Here is a 23,845-nt window from a genome sequence, read left to right as displayed (position 1 = left end):
TCTTATTTGGGATTTAGGTATCTTCTCGGTCAAACTGTGCAGCTCAATCACACACATAGTTCTCCTTCTCTTTAATGATGCATTAACCTAACAGAAAACATTCACAGTCCTGTAAAATTTTCTACAGCCTTTAATCCCAGTAGTTCTGAATATACAAGAAAAAAATACAAGAAGAAGATGGAGCAGTTTGTGGAGAGATGTGAACTCATTACATACCTGGGTGCCAAGATGACCAAGAAATACAAGGAACCTCAGTTTAGAGCCATTGACTTTGATCATAAATTGCAGACCTTTCTCTCTCTCAGAAATATAGACCCAGTCAATGGTTAGAATGTTTGCATAACTGCACCCAGAATCCTAAGAGTTACCTGAAAGGGATAAAAGGAAATAGATGGAAAATCTGGGCCTCCCTGATGCACTTTTCCCTCCTGAGTGATACGCCTTGGCTTCCAGACTTCCAATGAATTCAGAGCTCTGCCAGCCAGGAGGGAGCCTATAAGCCTAAGTTCTCATATACTTGTAAAGTTTATTGCTCTTTGCCTGAACTTTGATGCTTCAACAAAAGTTATTCCATTTAGAATATTTAGGTAATGTATTTGACTTAATGAATCCTTTGTTCATTTTCCTTTTTAATATTTTTATTAGAGAAGTCCATCTCTGTTAAAGAAACTTAGGCAGTAAATGTTAGAGAGCTTCAAGAAAAGAATTAACATTGCTATAAATAAAATAGAAATATTGGTTACACTTTTAACTTAAAGAGTTGTTTGTAAACTTTGTGAACCTAAAGATACTTTATCACTTTCCCAACAAAATAAATGGATTTAGAGACAACTAAATGGCTTCTGCTTTTCTTTTTCTCAAGTGTTCAAGGAAACACATTTTATACATTATTTTGTAGTTAGAAATCACCGGATACTTGAGGATGAATGTTAGAGTCTTTTTATATGACATTATCAAGACATATATGCTAGAGGAAAATTACTATATTGAATTTGGATGAGATTTTAAAAATAAATTATCAGTTTTTTGGCAGGCGTATAACAAATCTGGAATGTGAAATAGCAAGATTGGCTCTTTTAAAAAATAAAAAATACAACCATCATCTTATTTAACCTTAGGTAAATCTCAGTTTCTATGAGTTTTTGTTTCTTAATCTCTAAAATGAATGATTTAGCTTTTTTTAAAATCACCTTTCCTAAGGTGAATTGAAAAAATTCTATATGTTTAAATTGTACCACATGATTTTGATATAGGTATACATTGTGAAATATTTACCACAATCAAGTTAATTATTAATAACACATCCATCACCTCACATCATTATTTCAGTGTGTTCCTGTGATTGTTTATGTATATGTATGTGTGTGTAATAAGAATACTTAAGAATCACTCTCTTAGGGAATTTCAAGTATTATTATTACAGTATTATTAATTATATTTACCACATTGAACATTAGATTCTAAGAATTTATTCATCTTATAACTAAAAGTTTGTACCCTTTGATCAATATCTCCCTATGTGTCCCTTCCCTAGATTCCTAGAAACCACCATTCTACTCTCTGCTTCTATGAGTCTTTTTTTTTTTAGATTCCACATATAAGTAATACCATACAGTATTTGTCTTTCTCTGTCTGGCTTTTTCATTTAGCATAATAGCCTTCAGATTCACTCATCTTGTCTTTGATATCTATAATTTCAACATTAATTAAAAACTAGAATCCTGTTTTAGATTTATTTTATATGATATATTTCATAATAAAACAATTTTAAAACAAAAGCTAAATGCCTATTGTCAAAGTTAGGATAAACCCCAAAAGCCTTTGAACAGTTACTGATACATACCCATAGACGGACTGCAAGTAAATCAAACCAGTCAATCCTAAAGGAAATCAGTCCTGAATATTCATTGGAAGGACTGATGCTGAAGCTCCAATACTTTGGTCTCCTGATGCGAAGAACTGACTCACTGGAAAGGACCCTGATGCTGGGAAAGATTGAGGGCAGGAGGAGAAGGTGACGACAGAGGATGAGATGGTTGGATGGCATCACCGACTCGATGGACATGGGTTTGGGTGGACTCCAGGAGTTGATGATGGACAGGGAAGCCTGGCATGCCGCAGTCCATGGGGTCCCAAAGAGTTGGACACGACTGAGCAACTGAACTGACCTAAAGATGAACAGCTTTTCAGGAGACTGGGAGGTATGAGTAGCTACCAAGTTTAACCAGCCACTCACTCTTCTCTTCCTAGTTCGTAATACTTCTAATTAACCATCTTCCCATAGTGTTCTTACCATGTCCACAGGCCTCCTCAGGCTATAAGAAGTTTCTTTTAGCAATTAAATCCAAACTTTATTGCTTCAACTCTCTCACCTTTATAAAAAGCAGTAGTCATGCAAAGTACCCCCTGGGTATCTCAAGAGACAGAAAGTATGCCATAAGTTCCATAGCAAGTCCACACCCACTGGACATCTGCTGTCTTCTGGGGATCTTGTTCTCTAACATGTCTTCACTCTGAGAACTGTACCAACCCCTCACAGCTCATCCATCATTGTTCTGGAGCTGCTGATTTCTGCACAGAAGTGGGGTAAATGCTCCCTCTCTCCTGATGAGGGAGACGCTTAATCCCTGAGCTGAGCAAGGGACCAAATACCATGTGATTCTCCCCCTCCTCCCTCTCTGCACAGAGTCTCTTCTTCTGAGTAAATCTATTTAATAAAGTGCATCAGATAGGAGCATTGGGTAGGGAATGGGGAATCAAATTTCCAGAGTAGCTTATAGCTCCGGACATTCTGGGTCCCTAATGCTCGAATGCAAATTACAGTTCATGATGTGTAGGACCCTATTTAGAATAACCACAAACAGGGCTACCATTCCAGGCTGTTGTCTGCTACTGGCTTTACATATATTATCTCATTAAATTCTTACACATGAGAAGAGTTTCTTACCCAAGATCACTTAAGTAATAGAATCCAGCTTCAGACCCTGATCAGACTAACTCCAGAGCCTTGTTCCTCCTTTACCACCTCCTCCACTAAGTCCATCTTGGAAACCATGATAATGGTGTCAGTATTCCTAGGGCATTTCATTGGTCAGAATCTTTTGGGCACTCCCACATGCACATGCATGTGTGTATGTGTGTGTGTATATATACTTTAGAATATAAAAATATTATAGAAGACTCAGGAAAAAATTTTCCTTTGCGCCTGAGACTCCCTAGCCCTAACCCCTGCATGCACTCACACCCTCCCTGTAATGGTTGCAAGTTGTGTTTTCTTTAGCAAGTTAGGTCAAGAGGTCCGTGTGCCGAGGAAGGGAGAATGCCATTTCTGCAATGAGAAAGGAGAACATGCATCATTTTAACCTGTTATGAATCTTCTTTTTGTTTAGAAATTATGCTTGCATATTATTATAAATGATCCATCAACTGATGTCTCAAATATGATGAAAGAATATTCTGACTGGGTGTCCAGGGACTCTGAATTTTTTTCCCAAAGTGAAGCAGTAAGAGAGTGAGCAGCCCCTGGTGCTCACTGGGACTCATTACCCCAATCCTCAAGTCTGCCACCTGACCACATCAGGAAGAGGCTGAGGCAACGCCCATCCAAGGGACCGGGAGACTGCTCAACCAGTCTGCGCCCCTACATGGCTTGTCTGGGTATCATTTTCTTTCTTTATTTTTGGTTTGTGCCAGGTCTTTTGTTTCTGTATGTGGGCTTTCTCTAGTTGCTGCAAGCTGGGGCTACTCTTCATTGCTATGCACAGGCTTCTCCTTGTGATGACTTCTCTTGTTGCAGAGCGCGGGCTCTAAGCACATGGGCTTCAGTAATTGTGGCTCGTGGGCTCTAGAGCGGTGGCTCAGCAGTTGTGGCACACAGGCTTTGCTCCGGCATATGGAATCTTCCCTGACCAGGGACTGAACCCATGTCCTCTGCATTGGCAGGTGGTTTCTTATCCCCTGGACCTCCAGGGAAGTCTCCAGATGCCATTTTCACTATGATGAGAAGAATGCATAATTTCACCCAGGGAGAAGAGGTAGTGCCCATTTAACAGACCCTAAGACAAAAAGTAATACAATTAGAGTCAATTAAATATGGAAAAGTAGGCAAAGGATTTTTGTACCTTTTCTCCATTTAACACTCAGAGACATCAAGTGAATATACTATATTTGACCACTCCTATTGCTGGACCATGTACGGTTTTACTGTATTTTTAAAAGCTGTGATGAACTTTTTTCCACCATATTTGGGATTATTAGCTTAAAAAAGTTTCTAAGAAACAAAAGTACAGGGTGAAAGGGAATGAATTTAAAAAACTAAAAATATAATACTAAATGACAGTAAAGAAGTAATAAAAGTGGGAGGGGGCATTGGGATGGGGAATACATGTAAATCCATGGCTGATTCATGTCAGTGTATGACAAAAACCACTACAATATTGTAAAGTAATTAGCCTCCTACTAATAAAAATAAATGGAAAAAAAAAGAATTAATAAAAGTGATGCTCTTGGAAACACTCCTGGAAACATTGTGAATTGTCATTTGGAAGGCAGCTTAGTATAGAAATTGTGACCCGTAATAATAAATGGGCAGAAAGCAGAACCTTATTACTTTAACTTGAATTAACAGTGATATTGAACATTATTATATATGTTGGTCACCAGTTGTACTTTATTTTTTTATGCCTTTTGCACTTTAACTCATTGGTTGCTTTTCAATTCTTTTGTAAGAATTCTTGATGTAAAATACACACCAATCCTTGTATCTGCAGTAAATAAGTCTGATTTTTAAGGTATGAAAGTAAGTGCTGTTCATCTATATCTTATGATATTGAATCCTTTTCTAAGCTCTGGAAGTTATTCCATCTTCAGAGATTAAATAAATATTCTATTATGTTTTCTTCTACTGTTGGTGTATGTGTTTATATTTAATTCTCTAAGCTGCCTAGAATTCATTTCTGGATATGTTATGAGCTGTTGTTTTAAATTCTTCAAAACTCATAGTAGTAAATACTATGTTTTTAAAAAATATTTTAAGTTTTATATATTTCATTTTTTTTTATATATTTCATTTTATTCTCAGTGCAGTTATTAAAAGTTTTCATAAATTCATCGGTAAAGGAGAAGTTCAAGAACAGGGAAAGAATGAGATATATTTTATATATGTATGCCTCAGTCTCATTGTGGGTGATTTTTTGTTTTATCTTTTTGGTTTGTTTTGCTTTTACAAATGAAAGTCTGAGTAGAGGTTTATCTACAAAGACTGAGGGCTCTTAACTATGAATGGTTCTGGAATAATTCTTAGAAGGGTAACATCTGAATTAAATAGACCTTTCAAAATTGATATTAAAAAAAAAATTGAGATTCTAACCAAGAGTCAGGGACTTCTCTCTGTGGTTCAGTGGCTAAGAATCTGCCTGCCAATGCAGGGGACACAGGTTCAATCCCTGGTGTGGGAAGATTCTGGAGCAAAGTGCTGGAGCAAAGCCTGTGTGTCACAACTACTGAGTCTGTGCTCTAGAGCCCATGGTCTGCAACAAGATAAGCTACCAGAACAGAAAGAAGAGTTTGCAACTGCAAACTCTCTGCAACTAGAGAAAGCCTGAGTACAGCAATGAAGACCCAGCACAGCCAAATAAATAAATAAAATTTAAAAAGAAGCTAATCTGAAAAGGCTACATACCATGTGATTCCAGCTATATATTCTGAAAAAGGCAAAACTCTGGAGATAGTAAAAAGATTACTAGTTGGACTTCACACACCCTGGGGTTTACAGGCAATTCAGGACAAAGAGGGAAACTTCAAAGAAGGAGCTAATTTTAATAAAAACTAGTAAAAAAAAAAATGTTTAAAGAGCCGGGAGGTAGTTATACCTGCTTTCTCAAAATCTCAGAGACTAGAGATGGCATGCTGGGATCTGGGAGGGTGTGTTCGGTGTCCTAAATTAAAAACAGTTAGGTGTTAATGAAGCATAAATTGAGAGAAAATGCTGAAATAGTTGAGTAGGAGGGGACTGAATTTGAGTGGTGCTTGTAGACCATATCCAGAAGCCGTGCCTTTCTCCTAAAGGTACATGGGAGCCACAGTAGATTCTATGCAAGGGAGTGACTCCAGTCTCTGGATGTGATTTGCATTTGGGAAGATCTCCTGTATTCCTGTGTATTAGCAGGAATAACACTGTAACTAAGGCTAGTTAGAAACCTTTAATAGTCTACTGAAAAAAGATGTTGAAAGTCTGAATAATAACAATCATTTAAATGATAGCAGACATGAATTAAACCAATAGGCCCGTTACATATTTAATCTTGTTTACCCCACAGCCACCCAGTGTTGGCGCTGGTGTCAGCGAGAGGATAAGTACAAATAACTTGATCAAGATCACGCAGCACCCAGATCTGTTTGACTGCAGCGTTCTCTTCATTCCCTTGGACTAAGGTATTGGATGCTGAGGCTGATGATCACGGTGATGACGGTGAATGTCTCATACATTCGAGACCTGAAAGCCAGCTTCAGCATTCAGGAAGCGGAAAAGACAAAACTGATGAAGGTGTCAGTGAGCAGCTAACAGGATATAAAACTTCCCTAACTGCAGAGTGACGACACCATTACCGCCCGCTGATCCCCACTCACACCAGACATACGCCCTGCCGGGGCTGTCCCGGCAGCGCCTCCAGGGTACGCAGGCCCAGCCACGCCCCGCCACGCCCCGCCACGCCCCGCCACGCCCCGCCCCCTGGCACCTCCTTGTACCACGTGGTCCGGCGTGCGCGCAGCAGGATCCCGCGCCGGAGCTTCCGGGTTGGCTGCGACTACGGCGGCGGCGTATGGACGCCATTTGCTGTCCGGGCGGAGCTGGGAGCCTGGGCGGGCCCGGCGCTAGTGCGCCCGCCAGGCAGCCAGGGGGGCCGGCGGCGATCCGGACCCTGACGGGCGCCCAGAGAGGTAGGTCGGCCACCAACCCTCTGTCGGTGGGCGCTGCACCCATGCGCGCATCGACTTCTCTCCAGCCGGCGGCTCCCCGGTCGGTCCCCAGGGGTCCAGGCTTGGAGGTGGGGGGCCTCCCTCGCGGCCCGCTCCCCGCTGGGTGGGCTCCGGGGAATCGCCAGCCCGGCGCCTCGCGCCGCGCGCGGTCGGGCGATCTGTGCCGCCTTTCCAAAGCGAGGGCCAATGCGCCTTACGTTATTGTCCATTGCAGCCACCTCCAGATTTACATCGTACCTGTACGTTTTCTTCTTTTCCATTTTTGCTTCACAGACAAAATGGCTCCTAATATGTGAAATCGAGACCCCGTAGTTTTCATTCTCGTGTTTGTGCAACTGTGGAAAGTTAGCGCAGTGAAGGACTTTAGAGATAGTTGATCCCAATTCCTTCATTTTACAGAGCAGAAAACAGACCCCGAGAGGTCACGTGGACGTCGGAAGTTCACCCCAGCTGGATAATGGTACAATAGGAATAAGAACCCCAAACTATAAGTTTTTACATAATCTTTTAAAAGTGGTAAAAGATTAGCTAACAAAAGTGAATAGTTCCTTTGGGCTGGGATTAATCTTGCTAGAGAATGTCTCCCTTTTAAACATTACTTTGTTATTTCAGGCTTAATCCTTCTTGAGCTTCTAAAGAAAATGGCAGAAACATCATCAGAGCCTCCTGGGCAGCTGGTTGTACACTCAGACACACACAGTGACACTGTCCTGGCCAGTTTTGAGGATCAGAGGAAGAAAGGCTTTCTCTGTGACATTACTTTAATCGTGGAGAATGTGCATTTCCGGGCCCACAAAGCCTTGCTTGCTGCCAGTAGTGAATACTTCTCAATGATGTTTGCTGAAGAGGGGGAGATTGGCCAGTCCATTTATATGCTAGAAGGCATGGTTGCGGACACATTTGGTATCCTGCTAGAATTTATCTACACTGGTTGTCTCCAGGCTAGTGAGAAAAGTACAGAACAGATCCTGGCTACTGCCCAGTTCTTAAAAGTCTATGACCTGGTAAAGGCTTACACGGACTTTCAAAGTAATCATAGCTCCCCAAAGCCACCGGCTTTGAACACAGCTGGTGCTCCGGTGGTTGTTATTTCTAATAAGAAAAGTGAGCATCCAAAGCGAAAACGGGGAAGACCAAGGAAAGTCAACAGTTTGCAGGAAGGGAAGTCAGAACTGGCTGCAGAGGAAGAAATACAGCTGAGAGTGAACAATTCTGTTCAGAACAGACAAAACTTTGTGGTTAAAGAGGGAGACAGTGATGTACTGAATGAACAGATCCCAGCAAAAGAACTGGAAGAATCTGAGCCAACTTGTGAGCCAGCTAGAGGGGAGGAGATGCCAGCTGAGAAAGATGAGAACTGTGATCCCAAGACCCAGGACTCTGGGCAGGACAGCCAGAGTCGGTGCAGCAAGCGGAGGATTCGGAGGTCTGTCAAACTGAAAGATTACAAACTTGTAGGGGATGAAGATGACCAGGGTTCAGCCAAGAGGGTCTGTGGACGGAGAAAGCGCCCTGGTGGGCCTGAGGCCCGTTGTAAAGACTGCGGCAAAGTATTTAAGTACAATCACTTTTTAGCAATCCACCAGAGAAGCCACACAGGTAATTATGCTTTTGCAGCTTATTGGAGAAGTAACAATAATAACAGCTTACATTTATTGTGCAACATCTATATGATGGGCATTGTAACAAAGTATATGTTACTGCATTGAATTCTCCAAACTGTCTGGTGAGATATCCCATGTTATCCCAATTGTACAGTTGAAGAGACTAGGTTGTAGAAAGCTAAAAGTACTTGCCAGGACATCCATATAGTGACAGAGGTGGGATGTGAACACAAGGAACCTGATACCAGAACCTCTCTTCTTACTTGAAGTTGTTGCTTCAAGGCTTGAATGTTCAGGAATTGAGCTCTAGCCAAAATTAATCTGCTTTATGATTCTTGAAGCTTCCTCATCTTGACCATAGTTGTGTTTTTGCTTGGATATGTCTAGACAGTTCTCTCACTCAGCCATCTGTCTGTAAGTGTTGTTTTCTTTTTGATCCCTCTAGCCCAAGGCTGGCCAATAGACCCTTTTTGAGGATGGAAATGTTCTGTATCTGTGCTGTTCTTTTTGGTGGCCTCTAGCCACCTAGTGGCTAGCCACCTGTAGCCACAGGTGTATTTTGAGTGCTTGACATGTGGGGAGTGTGACTAAGGATCTGAATATTTTAATTAAATAGCCACCATGTTGGACAGTGCAGTCCTAGCGTGAAATCCCTTCCTCCTTTGAGCTGTCTCTTATGTACCTACCTCAGTCTGCTTTGGATCAGGCAGTAGTTATATACCCTTCAGCCTAGTTGTAAGCATTAAGTATAGAGTCTGGTACTTAAGACTTCTTGTCATCAAGCAACCTGTTGCCTTAAGAGCCAGCAGCATCCAGCACTGTGGTTCTCAACCTGGCTACATGTTACAATCTCCCAGGGAGCTTGGCCCAGCCCCAGAGCTCCTGGTTTTATTGAGCGGTGGTGTTTTTAAAAGCTCCCTGGAGATTTTAAGCACAGAGAGCCTGAGAACCCTGAAGTTGGTTCTTTGAACAAAATAGACACTTAAGAAATATTTGCTTGTCTGTGACAGAAGCTAAAGAGTTAAATAGTTCTATATGATTTTAAGGAAAACAAAGTGTAGGCTCTTCCCTTTCCCTCAAGGTGTGCTGCAGTTATACATTGAATCACTTTAGTGTGGGTCTCTTCTTCCATTTGAGTGGATACTAGTAGTTCCATACAGTATGGAAACTCATCTTTTAGTTCCAGAAAAATTTCCTGAATGATTTCATAGTAATCCCTGCTCTCTCTTTCTGGAACTCCTCCTATTTGGATGTTGAATCTCCTGGACTCATTCTCTAACTTTATCTTTTCTCTATTTTCCATCACTTTTTGCTCTACTTTCTGGGAGATTTCTACCTTATCTTTCAACTTTTATTTTTCTCTTTCTACTCCTTTTTTTTAAAACTTCTGGGAGCTCTTTACAAAATTCTTTTTTTTTGTTTGTTTTTAAGTAGAATCCTCTTTTTGTTTCACAGTATAACGTCTTGCCTCTATGAGCCTCTTAATAACTTTTACTTATTTGTTATTTTTTAATGTTTTTTTCACTCTGGAAAGTCTCTGTTTTCTGCAGGTTGCTTTTTCTCTTCTCTGTTTTGTTATCTATTTCTACTGTGTCTGGTGATTTTTTTGTTTTTTTTTAACTCATATTTAATTATATGCAAGAATGGTTTGCTCATAGCTCCTTGCAACTCTGCAGGTGTGGAGAGGGCCTGTAGACATCCTGGCTGATACCTGGCATCACGTCCTCAGTTCTTTTACTGCGGGCCCTTTGTATTCGGGAAAAGATGCTCCAGCTCCCACCTGGAGCCGTAGACCTGGCTGCCAGTGTCCAGTGCAGGAGGAGGCAGAAGTTTTGGGGGTGGTCTCATCATCCCAGATGTAAACTTTGACTTGCTGTCCCCATGGTAGCCTTATTCCACTGCGCTGGGTGACCTCTGACCCAGAGACCCCTAGTCTGGAGATCCTTAGTCTGATTTACCCTCTTTAAGAACAGTCTCCATCTTCCACTGGGGAGAAGGCCAATCTCCTGGTTGCATGGAGACTGGATCTTTGGGTGGGAGTGGGGGTTGGGGGGACTAACTCCCTTCGAAACAGACTATCATTTATTTCTTCCTCACCCCCATTTTCAGAGATAACAGATGCTCCCAGTCCCTGACCTCGTGAAGGCTCTGTCTTCAGTTAGGTTGTGTATCCGTGCTCCTCACCGCTGGCGTCACACTTGTCTGCTCCCACTTGCAAAATGTTTTTGCTGATGTTGTCGCTCCTGCTCGTTGTGATTTTCATTTGGGAGGGAACAAAAAGATGTGCAGATTCTTGCCCACACCATGTTTCTGGGGCTCTTCTTCCAGGGGAGCGACCTTTCAAATGTAATGAGTGCGGAAAAGGCTTCGCCCAGAAGCACTCCCTGCAGGTCCACACCCGGATGCACACAGGCGAGCGGCCGTACACCTGCACGGTGTGCAGCAAGGCTCTCACCACCAAGCACTCGCTGCTGGAGCACATGAGCCTGCACTCAGGTACGGGCCCGCGCTCGGGAGCCTGCCGCCGCCAGGGGCTCGTTCCCGGGCTGGGCACTACCTTGCTGTCAATGGTCTTTTCTCAGTCTCAGATCATTCCCCACGTGGTTTCATTTTAAGGCGGACTTGTGTATCTCTCAGAGTGTAGTTTAGAGTTCTGCCCAGCCTTGAGCCTTAAACTAGCATTTATAAACTGGCCGTTGAAAGTTCAGTGTATAATCAGGATGTATTTAAGCACCAGTCTTCAGAATTATTTTAGTTTGGACGATGTTGGAGGGAACTTGAATTCTCTAGCGCTGCCCCAGTCTCCACCACTCCCTGTTGCCTTATGTGCCTTTGCACATTGATGACTCTGAAGACGTTTGGGTTTGTAGACGAGTCACTTGTGTTATTTGTAGAAAATGGGGACCTGGGCCCACTGTGATACTTAATTACTTTATTAGTGAGCATTCTAGTTCTTTATAGTTTTTTGTGTGTTTCGTTTTTTATTTGGCAGGACAGAAGTCTTTTACCTGTGATCAGTGTGGAAAATACTTCAGCCAGAAAAGACAACTAAAGAGCCATTACCGAGTTCATACAGGTACAATAAAGTGAGATAAAATTTGGATTGGTGGGGGAGAAATGCAAATACAAATTGTTTCTGAAACAGTAGGTTCATGTTGTAAAAGATAAGTGAGTTTTTAGGGAAGCAATCTAAATTAGGTGTCCTTGGGTTACTCTTACCACCTTGCAATTTATATTGAATTTTTATATTACAGTTTCTGTGCCACACACAGAAACCCTACAGAATTGGTACCATTCAGGGCGCCACTTGGCTAAGAGGGCGCCAGTTGATTGGTTGTTAGTTGTGTCTAGACAGAGGTGTCACCAGCCCGGAGCTGTCAGTCCCCGGCTTTCTCCAGCCTGGCCCCACCCATTGTCCTTTTTTTTCTTTCCTGCCAACTGCTTAAAGATGAAGAGGGGTTGGGAGCATCATTTGAGATCAGTTGGCCACAGTCGCACCAGTACTTTGAGGGAAAAAGGAGATTTACACTTAGGGAGATGGGAAGGGTCCCACCTTTGTTTGGGAAGCAGTGAGTTGAGATGCTTAGGAAAATATTAACTGTTACCAAAATGAATTTAAAAATTGTTGTTGTATTAAAGTACCATATTTAAAGTGATTATTTTTCAGGGAAGTGCTTTAACACAAATCACTGAAGAAATGCAGGGACAGCATATATGCACTGACACTTTTTTTATTGTTGCGACAAGGCCACTCATTACCGGAATGCAACGACTGCCACCGCAAATTCATGGATGTGTCTCAGCTAAAGAAACATCTGCGAACACACACGGGTAAAAGTCCATCTCACGCTTTCTTTCTAGTCTGTTTCGTGTTTTCAGGAGAGCAAGAAATGAAATACTCAGAATCCCTTCCTCAGGCTGTGCTTACTGTGAATTGTGTGGGAATTTTATAAGTAGACTACTTTAAAAGCCCAGGCAGAATGCTGTTGCACCATCCTGTGAAATCACATCCGTGTAGGTTAGCAAGATGAAATATACTTACTGAGCACTATTCATAATGAAACCTCACTTCATACCACAGAAAATTGGGTTGGCCAAAAAAGTTCGGTTGGGTTTTTCCCTAAGTTATCCAGGGGTGGACTATACAGGAGCAAATGTTGTTTCCGTCACAGAATTGCTTATGTCCTTGCTTCCGTGTTTACATGTTTGAGGGAAAGAACCACACCTTACTTTCTCTGTATCCTCCTGACACTTAGGACACGGTGCTTAGGTACACAGTAGGTGCTTGCTAAGTGCTGCATTTAGTCACTCACGCTTGTTGAGGGTTCAAGTGGTATTGCCTTTGTTCTTTTTCATATTGTGAAACGGGGTGGGGGGAGGGAGGCGGGGAGGTGGTTTTCACTGTTTGTTTTATCTTGGTTTTCCCGTTTTTTTAAGGTGAGAAGCCATTTACGTGTGAAATCTGTGGCAAATCTTTCACAGCAAAGAGTTCTCTTCAGACCCACATCAGGATCCATCGGTAAAGTTTCCTTCATACTTTTCTCCCATGGAGTTCTCATCCAGCCCTGGCATTCAGCAGGGTGACATCCATTACCTAGATAGTGTGTATGTTAGTCACTCAGTCATGTCTGACTCTCTGTGACCCCCCCATGGACTATAGCCCACCAGGCTCCTCTGTCCATGGGATTCTCCAGGCAAGGATACTGGAGTGGCTTGCCATTTCCTTCTCCAGGGGATCTTCCTGACCCAAGGATCAAACCTGGGTCTCCTGCATTGCAGGCCGGTCTTTACCATCTGAGCTATAGGGAAGTCCCAACCTGTATAGTGCTTTCCCCAAAATTATTACTCTACGAGAAATTCCTGGGCAGCTTATTATTTTGCTTTAAGAAATTCCTCATGCAGGCAAACTTAGAAAAACTGATTCTGACCAGCGAAAGTTTGAGTTATTGATATCATTTGTTGAATTTTGATTTTGGCCTTGGGGGATGATCCAAAACTTAAATCTTCTATCAAAACTAAATTAAAATATATTTATTTATTTATTTTTGGCTGTGTTGGATCTTTGTTGCTGTGTGAGGGCTTTTCTCTAGTTTTGGTGAGCAGGAGCTACTCTCTAGCAGCAGAGGTTTGGTTGCTCTGAGGCTTGCAGGATCTTCATGGACCAGGGATCAAACCCATGTCCCCTGCATTGCAAGACAGATTGATAACCACTGGACCGCCAAGGAAGCCCCTAAAACTAAATTAAACTTAATATTTTCTGAATAAATTTTTTGTTCATGCAACTTGTTTCCAGAATTGATTTAGTAGTTCCTCTAACACAAATATATAGGGGCTACTCATATTTTTAATATTGAAATCAATCATATATATACTTGTTTGGCATCTAGAATCTAAAAATTGGCTGTGAAAACTAAAAACAAAAAAAAGAAATTTTGTGACATGTATTAATATTTACCTTCTTATCTGAAGTACACACTGTGACCATAAAATTTTATCACTTATGACTCAGCCCCACAGCCCCATCCTTAGACATCCTTCCCCTCCCCCCCCCTTCTTTTTTTAAGATTAGAAGCTGAAGCCCTTGGCAGATGTGATACTTGCTCTAAGTACTTAAGTTAGTAAGAGAACCCATGACTTAAGCCTCCAAGTCAGGTTAATTTTCCTCTCCTCTGGACTGCTTCTCCCTAAATAGTCAGGAAGTAGTGAAACCTTTCTGTTTTAAAAATAAAATGTATATTTTCTCCTAGAGGAGAAAAGCCCTATTCCTGTGCTGTGTGTGGCAAATCCTTCTCTGACTCAAGTGCCAAGAGGAGACACTGTATTCTGCACACAGGCAAAAAGCCCTTCACCTGCCCTGAGTGTAACTTACAGTTTGCTCGCTTAGACAACTTGAAGGCTCACTTGAAAATCCACAGCAAAGAGAAACACCCGTCCGATGCCAGCAGTATTTCTGGCAATAATAATGCCGAAGAGGTCAGGAATATTCTTCAGCTACAGCCCTATCAACTCTCTACCTCCGGAGAGCAGGAAATTCAGCTTCTCGTAACAGATTCCGTACATAACATCAATTTCATGCCAGGTCCGAGCCAAGGAATCAGCATCGTCACCGCAGAGAGTCCCCAGAACATGGGTGCAGACCAGACCGCGAACCTCACCCTGCTCACGCAGCCTCCAGAGCAACTGCAGAACTTAATTCTTTCAGCTCAACAGGAGCAAACAGAGCACATCCAGAGCCTCAATATGATTGAAAGCCAGATGGCGCCCTCACAGACCGAGCCAGTGCACGTCATCACACTCTCCAAGGAGACTTTGGAACATCTGCACGCCCATCAGGAGCAGACAGGGGAGCTCCATTTAGCGAGCGCTTCAGATGCGGCCCCGCACCTGCAGCTGACGCAGGAGCCGGCTCCGCCGCCAGCCGCCCACCACGTGCCCCAGCCCACGTCGCTGAGCCAGGAGCAGAGCTGACCTGTCCACAGGCTTGGCTGCTCTGTCGGTCTCTTCTCCGTCAGCCCGCTGTGACCGGACTGTGTGCTTGAAGTTAAGCTTTCTGCAACGCTCACTTATGGATTCTTACAGAGAAGCAGTAGCTCGCTAAGCTAGCTGATAGCTTACTGCTTTCCATCCGAGGAGCAGGATATGTTTATCATGTCTTATATCTAATGTTGATTTGGACTTAGCATTTCGATATTGATGAGTAGTTTTCATTTACTACTTCTCTTAGACTTTGGGTAACTTTTCTTTGAGGGCATTGCGTTAGACATTTTCTGAGTATTAAATATTCACAGCCATAGATACAGTCTTGCTGATCTTTCTAGTTATATTTTTGATTTTTTAGAACAAATGAAGTCATATGTTGAATTGGGTAAAATGGTTGGTTCCCCTTCCTTATTTCTCTTAGGCAACACAATTGCTACTACAAGTTGGGGCTGAATGTAACAGATTATGACTTCGGGGGACCCTGTCCTTTTAATAACTTCCAATCCCCTAAGACAAAGTAACTTCTAAAATTTAATCTTTCTGTGTACAGTGGGCTCATCATATCATGTTTAAGATAGATTCAAAGACATAGAAACTAAATGTCTATTTTAACTTGAAATTTACAAAAGAGGAAAGCCAAAAGGATACGATCATTTTTTAAATTCTAAATTCAACTTTTCTGAAAAACATAGATTGACATGGTTTTTAAAAGCAGGTTGTTGAAAATTTTAAAGTGTAATTAAGGTATGAAATTGGACAAGATGTTCACCCCAAGTTCTGAACTTTTTGTCAGCATTGATGTTAATCTCCATGATGAAGGTAAATTCTTTCTTAATTATCCTGGAGCATAAAATTCAGTGTAATTTGTGTTAAATATACTGGATTCTAATTGATCTCTAAAAATGTTGATCTGTGTATTGTGTCTGGTAAATTTTTCGATAGGAACTTATAACCTATTTTTATCACAAAGTAAGTTAAACCTCACAAAACAGACACATAATTTTTAAAAGTAAATTCTCCTAATTTTAAAAATACTTTTGAGCCTCAGCATCTTAGTGAGCCAGCATTGTCTACAATAGTGTGATTTCAAATAATCATCAGAAGGTTAAATTATGTTTTTGTTAAGTTTTCCAGCCCAGCCTATTTTATTGAATACTTTGACCACTTTCTCTCAGGTAAACTGGTAGAGGATTATTGAGAAAAGAAGGTGGGCACTAGTGTATGTAAATTAACAATGCTGATGGAGAGTAGCAGTAATCGCCACTAAAATTAACAGGATCTTCACATCAGTCACTTCTTTGTTTTAGAGATTTTTGATTTCTACCAGAGTCAAATAAGTTTTTGGAGAAAATTTAGAATTGTTCAGGTTGAGAGAAGATGAAAGTCTTTTTCTAACATATCTACCAAACTATAGTTGTTTTATTATATATAATTCAAAAATTATTAAATGATTTATATGTATCAGCCAAAGTATGTTAAATCAGGCCTGACTAGAGACAATTTTTATAAATACAGTTATGTCCTAAATATCATTTCAGATCTTGACTTAGTAATTTAAACTATTTATCTTAACCTTATTGTTAAAATGCGTTGTTTTTACCAGCTTTTCAAAGCCTACTGGCCCACATCTTTTTCTCCCGGAGATATGTAATATTAAAGCAGATAAATGCTTAACTACTCATTTTGGGTAGCTGGATAATTAGTAATTAATTAACCAGGAAGTATGATCATGATCATATGACTATTTCCAAGTGAAGTTTAACTAGCTTAATGTCAGTCTGCCTCTAAGAGAAATGTGGTGTGAGCCATATGTATAATTTAAAATTTTCTAGTAGCCACATTAAAAACATAAAAAGATGAGATTAATTTTAATAAAATAGCTTACTTAATCTAACATGTGCCAACTATTGCAGTATGTAAATATGCAATATTAAAATATAATCATACTTGACAAATTCTTTTTTTCATACTGTGTCTTCAAAATCTGGTGTGTATTTTACATTTACTGCACACTCAGTGTGGATGCTAACGTTCATGACAAACTTGATCTGTTTTTAGGGTTCCTACAGTTTACAGTTGAAAACCTAGGTTCACATATCTAGGTTACAGACACAGTTTTTTCCCCAGCAACTGAAACAAGTATGTTTAAAAATTTGTATTAGAATTAGTTAAAAATAAAACATAGTTCCTCAGTCACACTAGCTGCATTGTGAGCGCTTGGGAGCCACATGTTAGCTAGTGGCTCCTGTAGCACATGTTACCCGTCTCTAGCATGAGAACCAGGCTCAGCAATAAAAATCTCTTCTGGAAGATTCTGGGTTATTTGACCAGCTGTCAAAGGGAAGTGAGAAAAGGAAAGCTTTATAAATCAAGTCTCTCTTCTGTGTCCCAAATACACATTCTGTCCCTTTGAATGAAATCCTTAATTTTAAGATTTCACTGGTTTTTGTTGGGTTTTTTTTTTTTGGCCAGCCCAGCCCAGGTGTGGGCACACAGGATCTTAGTTCCCCAATCAGGGATTGAACTCTTCCCCCCTTGAAATTCTCATCCCTTGCAGTGGGAATATGGAGTCTAAGCCACTGGACCCCCAGGAAAGTCCCTGAAATCCTAATTTTAAAGTTCAGTGACTGCAACCAAAGGAAATGACATGTACGGAAAAATGTTTCTATTGTCTTTGAGAAGTTGGCTCATTGTTTCACAACTTATTTTGTATTAAGCTTGTGCAATTGAAATAATTTTTTTAACAACTACAGAAATACAAATTGCAGTTCTTCCGGACTAGTAGAGAAGTAGTTCTAGGAGAAGCCTAGTAAGTCTTCCTGGTGGCTCAGACAGTTAAGAATCTTCCTGCAATACAGAAGACCCGGGTTTGATTCCTGGGTTGGGAAGATCCCCTGGAGGAGGGCATGGCAGGTCCACTCCAGTATTCTTGCCTAGAGAATTCCATGGACAGAGGAGCCTGGTGGGCTAGTCAGTGGGGTTGCAAAGAGTTGGACATGACTGAGCAGCTAACACTATAGAACTATAGCAGAAAAAAAAAAAAAAAAAGAACTATAGCAGAGTATTGTGCTTCCAGACTGCTGAAACGACTTTATCACTTTTGAAGGTGAATCTTTGGTTTTCTCTCAGTAGAAGGCTAGCCTTGGGAAGACTTGAGCTCTTGCCATCAAAATGAGCTGTCTTTGAGCTTGCCCTGTGTGTTTCGTGAAACTCCTCTTTGTCTCTCATCGGTGTATTTTTCTGCATCTGGTTCTTGTGCTGTGAATGTGAGCAACTGGTCCACATGATGCTGAGAGATATGAGAGTCTCATTATAGATGCTTACACTTAGGTTTTCATAAACTGGAGTAATAACAATAGCCGCCATGTTGAATCTTTACTGTAGGCCTTGAGAAAAGCCAGGTGTTTCAAGTCTGTATTTTAGGGCCTCTGAAACCTTTTCTATATCAGAAGGTCTTATATGGTGCCCTTCAGTTATAGGACTCCAGGCATCTCTGGCCATGATTGGCATATTAGTTTGCTAGGCAGGGCTGCTATAACAAATACCACAAACTGAGTGGCCTAAATGATAAATTTATTTTTTCACAGTTCTGGAGGCTGAAAGTCTAGTATGAAGTTGTTGGTAGGACTGGTGTCTTCTGAGGCCTCCTTGCCATCTTCTCCTTGTGTCTTCACATGCTCTTCCTCTCTGTGTTTTTATCCTAATCTTGTAAGGACCCTAATATTGGATTAGGGCTTACCCTGGTGACCACATTTTACCCTGGTTACATCATTAAAGGCAGTATCTCCAAATAGTCACATTTTGATGTATGGGGTGTTAGTAACACCTGGCATCTGGAGTGAGAAGGGAAGTAGTGTCTGGGACACACCCATAACTTATTTGAAGCACAATCTTACTTAATTATCATGACATTTCTATATTATTATGCCTATTTTACAGATGAGAACACTGAGGCACCAACAGATTACGCCCATTGCCCAAGGTCATACAGTAAGTGGCAGAACTGGAACTGGGGCACATGGCTGGCTATTCCTACCAGATAGGCTTAATACCATCAGCCTTTTGAAACATTAAGCTGGGTTTCTCTTTACATATGATCTGCTTCATGTAGTAGAACCTTATTGACTAGAAGATCTGTTTATGAAATTTTAGCATACAATCATAAGCCTTTTACATAAAACAATAATAGTAAAAGTCTCTCTCCTACAGAAATGCAGTAACTACCATATTAATAATACTCATGTTAATATTTTACTACTGTTAAGCTTCAAAGCTTAATTGGCGTAATTTGCCAATTGAGTAGAAGTTACTACTAAAGTGAAATAAGTATTAAGGTAAATGTTCATCCTTAGTTTCCAAACTAAAATAAGCTTAAGTTCTCAAGAATTTAAAGAAAATACTTTGTCCTGCTTTTGTAAAGAGTAGATATGGAGGAGTTGCCCTCCCCCCCTCCCCTGATCAAAAAAACCCCCTTTGCCTTTTGTAAACAGCAGCTATAATGGAATGACCTCTAAAAGAAGCTGGAATGTCACTGCGATAGTTTATCTTGCTTTCAAATTGTTTACACATAGTTAAGCAACAAACACATGAGTTGACTAGAACATATATACACATCATTCTCACTGGAAACGTACCACACTAGGAGAGCTTTTGGGCTTCACTGGTGGCTCAGACAATAAAGAATCTGCCTGCAATGCAGGAGACCTGGGTTCAATCCCTGGGTGGGGACGATCTCCTGGACAAGGGAATGGCTACCTACTCTAGTATTCTTGCCTGGAGAATTCCATGGACAGAGGAGCCTGGCAAGCTACAGTTCATGGGATCACAAAGAGTTGGACATGACTGAGTGACTAACTCTTTCACTACTTTCAGAAGAGCTTTTATACTGAAGCTCATTTGATCACTTTCTCAACATAAAGTGTAGGAACTTTACATAACATTAGGAAGAGATCTTAGCTTTTTTTCCTTTATAATATAACTGAAAAATAGTACTATATCCAGTGTGACATATAGAAAGGGAAAAATTTGAGCAGAGGTCAGGGAACTTTCTTGGTCTCAGAGCATATATTTATTGTTTTGAATTTTTTTTTTTTTTTTTTTTTGGCCACACCATGTGGCATGGAGGATCTTAGTTCCCCAGCCAGAGACTGAACCCTCACCCCTTGAGGTGGAAGCATGAGTCTTAACCACTGGACCACTAGGGAAGTCCTAATTTGTTTTGAATTCTTAATATCCATGATATTGTTATTCACTCAGTCTTATCTGACTTTTTGCAACCCCATGGACTATATAGCCTGCCAAGCTTCTCTGTCCATGGAATTCTCCAGGCGAGAATACTGGAATGGGTTGCCATTCCCTTCTCCAGGGCATCTTCTTGACCCAGGGATTGAATCCAGGTCTCCTGCATTGCAGGCAGATTCTTTACCATCCAAGCCACCAGGGAAATCTTATCCATAATATTAGATCACTTAAAATATGGATTTGAAGATATTCCAAAGGAATAGTTTGGCTTTTGTTTTAGTTTGTTTGTTTCATCCTTGGATGAAAAGTTAAATCGACGCTTCCTTAGGTTAAATTAGAGTTATAAACAAAAAAGTCTACATTAAAAAAAAAAAATCTACCTCTTTTAGATAATTCTAGTATGATTCAATGGCTTCTGGACAAATTTTCCTATAATCTTAATATCTGAAGTATGAAAGTACTCCCTTAACAAAAATATGGGCAAGTATTTATTTATTTATTTATTTATTTATGGGCAAGTATTTAAACAGATCCTGAGCCTATTTGTGTTTTTAATCTCTGTCCTTTGTGTTATCTCAGAGTATATGAAATCATCATTGATTTCTGGGGAAGGTATTTGAATAAAAAGCAGCATATAGAGGATGAGGTTTCAGGGCAGAGTAAGAAAGGATGAGGGACCCAAAAGTCACTCACTCTTACCAGCCAAAAGAGAAAGCTGAGATTCATTCTTGATGGGCCTCTCCTCACCCTCCACTCCCAATCCATCATCAAGTTATATCAGTTTCACCTCAGACTGTATTTTGAGTCCATCCACTTCTTCCATCCTAACTGCTGCATCATCAACTTGTCCTCTGGCCTGTACGCCTGCCTTTCTTCCCCTCCCCCACCCCTTTTTCTGCTGGAAATGGTGATCCATCTGGGCTCACTGCTCTGCCCTGAGCATCAAGCACAGCGCCTTGCTAAATGCATGAATATTGTGTTCTTAATGCAAATATGATCATTACCTCTGTTCTGCTTATAATCCTTCTGCAGTTTCCCACTGCACTCAGAATAAAATCCACAGCCCATCTTCCTCTTGGGTCCCTTCCCCATTCTCACTTCCAGCCACACTATCTTCCTTGCTGTTCCCGAAACACAACCAGCAACTTCCTGCCTTAGGCTTTGAAGCAGGCAGTTTCTCAGGCTTGAAAGGTTTCTGCCCCTCCTCTCCGTCTCAGTGTCTGCACATCTGTCAGAATTCAGTGCAAGTGTCACTTCCTCACCCTCTAATTCTCTCCGACCCTTTAATCTCAGTCAAGCCACCTTTCATATCTGTCCACAGCACGCTACACTTTGGACTCAGCTGGTAATTATTTTTACATTAGGAGCTGTGTCTGCCTGGTTAGACGGCACTGTGGCTCCTGACCCAGGACTGTGGGTGTGGCGTTTGAACACACTGACCTACAGGTGTAAAGTTGTATATAGGATGGCTTAGAACCATCACCTGCAGTATTAGGGATCCAGTTTCTGACTCCAGGTTTAGGAGATGAAAGGATGGGAGGTGAGGTAAGGATAGCATTGCAGAAAGACAACGTGGTGTAAATTAGAGGAAAGGAACCCAGTTTTAATGGCTCAGGTTTTTAACCTAGGCCACTACTCGCATGATTCATTTGCAAAACCATTATTAGAATGGGATTCTTTTATTGTTTTTTTAAATGTGTATTTATTTTTGGTTGCACTGGGTCTTTGTTGCTACACAGGGACTACTCTCTAGTTGCGGTAGGGGGGTTCTCATTGTGGTGACTTCTCTTGTTGGCAGATGACAGGTTCTAGGTGCGCAGGCTTCAGTAGTTGCCGCTTGTAGGCTCTAGAGCACAGGCTCAGTCACGGTGGCCCACAGACTTAGCTGCCCCACGGCATGTGGGATCTTCCCAGGCCAGGGATGGAACCATGTCCTCTGAATTGGCAGTCAGATCATTATTCTGTGATCTTTTTTTAAAAGACAGATTTTACCATCTGCCAGTTGGAGAGTTAGATTCTTAACCACTGAACCACCAGGAAAGTCCTGGGATTCTTTTAAAAGTGACTTTTTGTGGAATTCCCTGGCAGTCTAGTGGTTAGGACTCAGTACATGCACTGCTCGGGTTTGATCCCTGGTCAGAGAATTAAGATCCCACAGGCCATGTGCCAGGTGGCCAATAACAAACAAAAAACCCAACTGACTTTTCATGTATCAGCCACTTATTTGACCCAGTATAAATTAGCCAGTGTGTTTGTGCCAGTATTTTTAGTTTTGTATACACATGTAATATGGATCATGACTCAGTAATGTGGATCATGACTGTCTTTGAAGAAAGTCTAAAATAGAATTTGTTTTGGGCCTTCTAGACTGTACATTTCTTAGAATCACCAACATTGAGTAACAGGATTTTAGAATCAAAATGGGTTGAAGAGGTTCAGTAATTAAAGTGCCTCCATTTGGAGCTGAGACTGAAACATAGTGGTTGGTGACTTTTCAAGGTCACTTAAGTTCATGTGAAGTAAAGCTGTCATCTGGCCAGATCCTCTAGATTACAAACCATTCCCCATTGCTCTTTGCTCCGATGTGTATCTTTAGTTAACATAGAGTGAAACTCAAAGTCAGCAGTTGTTTTTAAGCATTGATGAAGTCATTATTCTGTGATCTTTTTTAAAGACAAATTTTACCTTCTGCATTTGGAGAGCCACAAACCCCTATTTGGTTGAGATGCAAGTCATTGAGTCAAGGGCCAGACCATGCTGGGCCTCTGCTAACCTCCAAGTCAGAGCTGCTGGTTATTTACCATCTACTCATGAAAGGGAAATGGAATGATTCTAAAACAGGTAACCCATTCAGAGTGGACTTAGAATCCTTCTGACACAATGTATTTAAATATGGGTGTGTCTCATATTTGGCAAATTGATTTCAAGCCAAATGACTAGTCACACTCAAGAGCTAGGATGGGCCCAGCTGGGAGGCTGCCCTGGTTTCCTGAGCTGGACCTGGCTCAATTCCCTGCCTCTGCCGGCAGAAAGCAGGCATTTCCCCTTCCCTGCCTGCTTCTCATCTCAGGCTGGGAGCAGTGTGTATATAGGTCTTAATGGGTCTCAGAGGGTTTCTGGGCAATGCAAAGTGAGAATAAAGAGAAGGGGAGAGCCATAGGGTCCCCAGCTCTTTCCAGTGCCATTCATTCCTGTTTTGTGTGTTTCCAGTGTAACGGTGTCACTTCCTCTAAACAAGAAACAGCCTCTCAGGATGCCAGCCTTTCACTTGTCACATTAGATCAACACTGGTGTGGTGTTAGATAGACCTGGGGCCCATACCAGCTCTGCCACCTGCTGTGTAACTTTGCCATGGGTGACCCTCAGTTTCCTTTTCAGTAAAACGGGACATTTGTGATCATTGAGATTAATATTCATAGTAGATGTTTAATAAAGTAAAACTGATGTTTTATTAATATTAACTAGTTGAATGACCTTAGAAGAGTGCCTTCACATTCAGCTGTTTCCTCATTGGGAATATGAGGAAGTTGGTACCAAACAGT

General features: G+C 41.3%; 2 protein-coding genes across 8 annotated transcripts in view; both read left to right on the top strand.

Annotated features, from left to right (window-relative positions):
- AK9 (adenylate kinase 9) overlaps positions 1–825 on the top strand; it is a 111,396-nt gene extending 110,571 nt beyond the window's left edge. The window contains exon 38 of the mRNA XM_043439340.1: positions 128–825. Within this exon, the coding sequence (XP_043295275.1) occupies positions 128–330 (203 nt within the window). The 3' untranslated portion in view covers positions 331–825. The remainder of the gene's footprint in view (positions 1–127) is intronic.
- Positions 826–6,767: 5,942 nt separating this feature from the next.
- Positions 6,768–17,019, top strand: ZBTB24 (zinc finger and BTB domain containing 24). 7 transcript variants are annotated; one of them, XM_043439481.1, is made up of 8 exons: positions 6,802–6,939; positions 7,252–7,465; positions 7,591–8,577; positions 10,911–11,078; positions 11,575–11,658; positions 12,330–12,413; positions 13,020–13,101; positions 14,330–17,019. In XM_043439481.1, exons 3-8 carry the CDS (start codon positions 7,620–7,622, stop codon positions 15,048–15,050), a joined length of 2,097 nt encoding a protein of 698 aa, XP_043295416.1. In that variant the 5' UTR covers positions 6,802–6,939; positions 7,252–7,465; positions 7,591–7,619; the 3' UTR covers positions 15,051–17,019. The 7 variants fall into 7 exon arrangements, 5 of the variants coding, with proteins under 5 accessions (XP_043295418.1, XP_043295414.1, XP_043295416.1 ...); XM_043439482.1 differs by having other exon boundaries at positions 6,803–6,939; positions 7,378–7,438; XM_043439480.1 differs by having other exon boundaries at positions 6,803–6,939; positions 7,378–7,465.
- The last annotated feature ends 6,826 nt before the right edge of the window (positions 17,020–23,845 follow it).

Source organism: Cervus canadensis, chromosome 20 (genome assembly GCF_019320065.1).
Source record: "Cervus canadensis isolate Bull #8, Minnesota chromosome 20, ASM1932006v1, whole genome shotgun sequence".
Classification (NCBI taxonomy): Eukaryota; Metazoa; Chordata; class Mammalia; order Artiodactyla; family Cervidae; genus Cervus; species Cervus canadensis.
The sequence above is the reverse complement of the archived record's forward strand: the minus strand, read 5'-3'. Positions and strand labels throughout refer to the sequence as shown.